Source organism: Phalaenopsis equestris, unplaced genomic scaffold (assembly GCF_001263595.1).
Source record: "Phalaenopsis equestris unplaced genomic scaffold, ASM126359v1 Scaffold000359, whole genome shotgun sequence".
Taxonomy (NCBI): Eukaryota; Viridiplantae; Streptophyta; class Magnoliopsida; order Asparagales; family Orchidaceae; genus Phalaenopsis; species Phalaenopsis equestris.
The window spans coordinates 965,996-972,404 of record NW_018164801.1 but is presented as its reverse complement, the minus strand read 5'-3'; the positions used below and the strand labels follow the sequence as shown (position 1 = coordinate 972,404).

The 6,409-nt window shown below is 34.3% G+C and overlaps 1 protein-coding gene across 1 annotated transcript in view; it reads left to right on the top strand.

Moving 5' to 3' along the window:
• Window positions 1–4,331: 4,331 nt before the first annotated feature.
• Window positions 4,332–6,409, top strand: part of LOC110026237 (protein TRI1) — a 3,186-nt gene continuing 1,108 nt past the window's right edge. The window contains exon 1 of the mRNA XM_020727106.1: window positions 4,332–4,599. Coding sequence (XP_020582765.1) covers window positions 4,423–4,599 — 177 coding nt within the window. The 5' untranslated portion in view covers window positions 4,332–4,422. The remainder of the gene's footprint in view (window positions 4,600–6,409) is intronic.

Here is a 6,409-nt window from a genome sequence, read left to right as displayed (position 1 = left end):
ATTGATATAAAATAAACTCATAATATATTAATTTTAAAAATTTTATCTTTAAATTATTACAGCCACTTAAAAAAATAAATATTATTTTATTTTAAGTGAATTTTTATTATTTAATTGTTAATTGTTCATTTTTTTATAATTTTATTATAGCACTATCTTAAATTCATATTATTTTTTCTTTTTTATAATAAATAAGTAAACTCGTGAGCTAGCTCAACCTCGTAGTCATGAGCTCGAGAACTCAATACAATTAATCAAGCTCAATCAAGTCGATTGTGGCTCAAGCTCGACTCCACTTGGTTACACCCATAGCTCTCTCTTTCTCTCCCTATCTCTCTCTTGAATGTTTTAAAAGAAGCTTAATTTTTTTTTAATTATATATAATATGATTTTGATTTGCAGATAATATGTAAGCAAGCAGGACATAATTTAATGTAAAGGTTGTGATGAAATGACCGAATACTTGGGTGTTTGTGTAAAGTTAGTAGAATAATTATTCTACATGACTGAATTTCATGTGAAATATGACAATATAGTGATTTCATAGCTAAGGTGTAGTTTCATTTACAAAATTTATGACAAAATATGAAAACATGAAATCATATATTACATATCATCATTTAGAGAAAAAAAAAAAGTTAAAAACACATACTCGTCCATAAAATAAGGTGATATATATGTAAAAACATAAGGTAATATAAATGTAAGGTTGAAGTTTAGGGATTTGCTATCTAAATAGGTAGAAACTGAATGGTATGTATGTAAATCTTCTATTTTTATATAAACCACATCCTCTATCTGCCTGTTTCTTGTTATTTTTATAAATAATTAAAAATATGTTCTTTCATTTGCGCAGGGCGTGAGAAAGCAGCTCTGAAGAAGCATTCAGGCTGGACGAAACCTGTACCTGCTGCAGTTTGCTAATTTGTTTTTATGGGCTGATTATATATGTGTGTGTGTGTGTGTGTGTGTGTGCTGTTTGATTGCGTTTGAATAATATGTGAAATATCTGTTGTATTGTATTAATGAATGAAGAGTTCTTTCAGATTCATTAATAATTTTTTAACAATATGAATTCTAATAATCAGTCGAACTCAATATATTTATATTAATTTTTTTATATTTCTTTATTTTAAATCTAAATTTTATATTTTTAGCGATTTGAATAAAATAAAAAGTAATTAAATAATTGCATTTAGAAGTGGCCATTTCATAAAAGATCAAAAAAGTTTACTAGTTGACCAATTCAACCACTTGTTATGATTGGTTCTTCACTGAAGCTATGATTAAACTAGTCTAAGCGGCAAATACGGTTCAATTTTTAAAGCCATCGTTTGAACCTATTAAGCTACTATCCAAAATGGCTTATTCCCCATTCACGGGAAAAGTCACTATCGGTATCTATTTCTGATCCTTGGAGAATAGGGATTGTTTGCTCGCTCGCCTCAACTTCCAAGAATCCTTTCGTTTGGTCAAGGTGGTTCTCCGACACCATATCACAGTGGGCTTCAAACTCACGAACATCAATGCCTACAAAGGGATAACTGACCCATTCTAGCATGTCGACCATTATCGAACCATCATGCACGCTCACCGTGTCTCTGATGTGGTTCTTTGTCACCTATTAGGTATTCCTTGCGACTCTCAAGGGCCAAGCTCACACATGGATCTGTTCACTCATTGGGGGCACCATAAATACCTTTAATGACATTGTCAGACTATTCGTAGATTGACTTATAGTTGATAGAATGATCAACAATGATTCATCCCACTTATCGGGAGTTTGCCAGAATGAGAGGTAAACCCTCAAGGAATACTTCCGAAGGTTATTCACTAAAGCCCTTCAGATTTCGGGAGTGGATCCAGAGTTATTGAGAGGAGCTCTTCTTGGAGAGCTACGCCCAAGACATTTCTACTCATCACTTTATGGAAGACAGTGTGCTCTTACGTCAATCTTATCCATTCTCGAAGCTCAAATATTTGCAGATGAGGTCATTAGTACTCAAATGAAGCAATTCGAGCGTTTGAGTGGCAAGCACAATTATAACACTTGGGTTGCCGATCAAATTTCACAATTGATATGCCACAAACAATTTTTTATCATCCAACACAAATCTCAAGACAATTTTTTAAGCAAAAAACATTCAAACTTTGATTAACAGTTGTCCAGAGCTCTGATTTCAGTAAACTTATAGTCAAACTGAACGGCTCGATGAGACAGACCCAATGATATCAAAGTTATTCTAATTTGAGTCAAATCAAGCCCATATCAAGTCATTCAACTATTATTGGAAGATTTCTAGACACATTTTGAAGGTCAAACAAATGTCAAATCTAGCAAGGTTATAGTCGAATCGAGCGTCTCAACAAGATGAATCCAACGAGCTCAATATCATTAAATTCTGACATCATTAAGACACCGAAATATCCATTAATTGATGTTGATTGAGGAAAGCTCTCCGGACTGTTCACTCAAAAATGATTCATATTTCTAAATTAATTGTACCAAGAACACTATAAATAGAGCCCCTCCTCCCTCATGAGGGGGACTCAAGCTTAGAGAGAGAACCTGAGACCTTGAGGAGGAGATGCAGCTCAGCATCATCGATGCCGCCGTCTACCACCACCTATTATTGTCGACCACCGCCGACCTCCGTCGACCCCCATCGACCACCGACCACCGTCGTCCTTCATCGACCACCACCTATTGCAGCCGACCCCCGTCGATTACTGACAACCATTGTCAATCACCACGGACCAGACACCTACAGTCACCACGGGCCAGATGCCGACAGTAGACGCTGTAATCTGAAAAATATAGTTATCATTTCTTGTCTGTTGGATAAGAAATTTTTGTAATCATTAATCAATAGAGGATTTTCATAATTGGGTCAGATCCGATGGTTTTTCCTTTTTCGGGTTTTCCACATAAAAACTTCTTGAGTCATCACTGCATGTCTTTTTTTATCTGTCTCTGTGTTGAATTCCCGCACAATGCTAAAACGGTATTCCGTTACTCTACCGCCACGGACTTTCTAGCACACATCAATAATAAGAAATTATAGACCGCAAGGGAATCATGAGCCTCGATCAAAAAAATAATACACTTCACGCGTCAACATTATAATGGCCATCAATATTGGAAAGGTCATCAAGTGGCCAAGATTGTTAAAAAATTCAGATAGTAGAGATTGGTCTCAATATTGTCATTTCCATCAAGTTGAATGTCACTAAAAAAAAAGATATTTTGAACTAAAGAAATAAAGCAAATGTCGGATACACCAAGGTCACCTAGGTTGTTACTTACAAGAACTATGTGATGGAAACCAGAAGAAAATCATTGGGGTGATCGAATGAGAAGTACCAACTATAATTATCTTATTTGAGTAAAAGACTGATATATAAACTCATAATTTTATTCTAGCAAGATTTTAATGCTACTTTAAAAAAATTATCATTTAGTGAAAATTTATTATTCTCTCACGAAATGATGTTTGTGCAGGAAGCCTCTCGAGAGAAAGCGGAAGACAAGGTCTCCATATTTACCTCTATAAGTCGAGCCCAAGAAGCAAAACTCGATGAGTAGATACAGTACTCCTAGAAGTCAGGCCCAAGAGACAGGACTCCCTGAAAAAGCTACCATGGCCCTAGAAGTTAAGCTCAAGAGGCAAAACTCGATGGAAAACAACCATGCCACTGAAAGTGGAGCCCAAGAGGCAAAAGCCGATGAGAAGATCCGATAACCTTGGAAGTCAAGCCCTAGAGGCAAGACTCGATGGGAAACTATTATTCTTTTGGAAGTTAAGCCTTAGAAGCAAAACTCGATGAGAAATGCGATACTCTAGAAGTCAAACCCAAGAGGTAACACTCGATGAAAGCTACAAATCCCATGAAATATGAACCCAAAAGGAATGTCTCGATGGGAAGCTAATTGTGTACATGATCTTCACTAGAAATAGTTAATGAGAGCAAGTGGTTGATATTGCTAATTTTATTCTCTTTTCTGAGTGTGTGTTGAATCTTTATAACATGTTAAAACGATAATATATTACTCTCATATCGTGAATTTTCTAGCACCTATCAATAGGTACGAATTTTCTCTAATACATTTAGATGAAATTTAATAGGATATGTATACACACGAAAATAAGCAAGATTTTAACGTGAAAATATCTCGATATTTAAATACATAAGACTCGAGTATGTATGCCTTGAAAAAATAGAAAAAAAACCTACTCGAAAGCTTGCAATTCCGAACCATTCCTATAAGAAAGTAGTAATTGAGGGGACCGGTCTCGACAAGGTTCGGGCCTATTTGAGCTTTGAGTGAGTCAAAATGGGCTCCGATAAAACCTAACTCTGTTCTGTCGGGACCCGAATCCCCGGTCCGTGAGGGGGAGAGAGAGAGCGGCGGGAGCAGCTATGGTACTGAGGTCGGCGGCGAAGAAAGCGGCGGCGGAGAGTCCGAAGAGGTTAGCGAGCCTAATCGATCTCGCAAATCTCCCTTCTACGCTCAGAGATTTTGTGGGGCACTCTCAAATCTCCCGACTCGGTTGCTTCATCCGCGTTTGGTCTTATATCAAGGAACACAATCTTCAGGTTCCACTCTCCCCACTCTTTTTTCTATGGAATTGAAGCACTGCTATGAACCGCAGCAAAGATAGAAGCGAAGAATCATTATTTTTTTCCGGTAATTTCTTGATTATATTCAAATTTGTATTGATTTTGATATTTTTTTGGCTATTTCTTCATGTATTGACTAACTTTATATTGCTCCATCTCGTGCTGCGTTTGATTAACCGTCTTACATAAACTAAATCCTTCATCAAAGATTGAATGGAGTGAAGCTTGTGAAGTTAAGGTTTCAATCTGGCAGGATTAACTTTTGGTAAGAAATGAAATAATTTCATGGTTGATGATGAAGAAATGGCCATAATATATGAAAAACAAGAGCTCCTTGTGTGTGATAGGTGAAACATAAAGTAGTTGATCAGCAACTAGATATAGGTTAAGAATCTTGAAACTCACAAAAAGGTTGATAACGAGTTAACTTTTTGGGAGTTTAGCTATACTTGATTTTGTAAATATAGAGTTTCAGTCAACTAGAAATAAAATAATGTTTGAGCCCAATCCGTTTGTTTTATGAGCTAGCTGAAAATTGAGTCTAAGCACTTGAATCGATTTTGAGTTATCTGAAATTAAAATAAAAAGAGGGATTTACATTATCTAGCACATAAACTTTGGTATTTACTTGTAAAAAAAATTAGTGTTTCAATCAACTCAAAACCTATGCATGAAACAATGCATATTTTACTTTATAAGAGTTATATTCTTGATATTTTTTATGTGGTTTAAAGATTTGAATGTTATACAAGGGGATATTTAATCTTAGGTGTTAGATATGTAAATATATAAGAATTGTGTGAGATTTATGTAAATATAAAAAACACATGTTGAAGACTAGGATTAGATCCATGGCTTGTTATAGTTACTACAAAACACGTGCAAAAGAATTGCCAATCATCCCATAAACCCGATAAGGATTATTAACTCTTTTGTTGATAACATTTTGAAAGTACAGTCTGTTATGATTTTTTTTTTTGGAAATTCATATGCCTAAACACTTTCTTACCATTTTTTCGTACTAAAAATTAATTTTTCAGCGCTCAATTAGGGTTCCAAGTTTGATCATGTTTTGATCATTTATTATTTTTGGCATGAGAACATACTTGCACATCACTTTTTTACATGTTTACTGTTTGGGGTGTATAAACTTCGATTAAATACCATTAAAGTGGAACTTAGTTTTTGGAGTGTTGGGCCCATAAATCATTCATATGAAAAATTTGACATAAGTAGAAAAAAGATGTACGTCTAGGGCTGTAATTGAGCCGAGTATATCACTGTTCGAAGTTGGCTTGGTATAATTATAAGTTGTTTATGTTCGGCTTAAGCTTGTATTCAACTTTCATAAATTGCTCAAGCTTGATTTATTTAACTTTTTCAATTTTTAAACTTGCTTTGTACTTGATTTCTTTATGGTAAGTGAAAAAGTATTTAAACGAGCAAAAAATTCAAATGAGAATTTAGAAAAAAATTTAATAAAGAATTTTGTAATTCTAATCACAACCACTTTGTCAATTATGAACTCTAAATTCTTTGAACTTTACTAGAACTACACTAATTTAAATTTTGTAAGTGCAAGAACTAAATTGATTCTAAAATTTTTTGGGATGATTATTTACTTAATCATGTTAATAAGAAAATAATAGCAATACAAAAATCCACATTAATGTTGTAGGTACTTGCAGTGTGATGACCATAAAAAATGACCTCATTACATTAAAGATTAAGAAAAATCTATAAGAAAAATCTTTTATAACATTCTTTAACTGTAAATATCTCATTC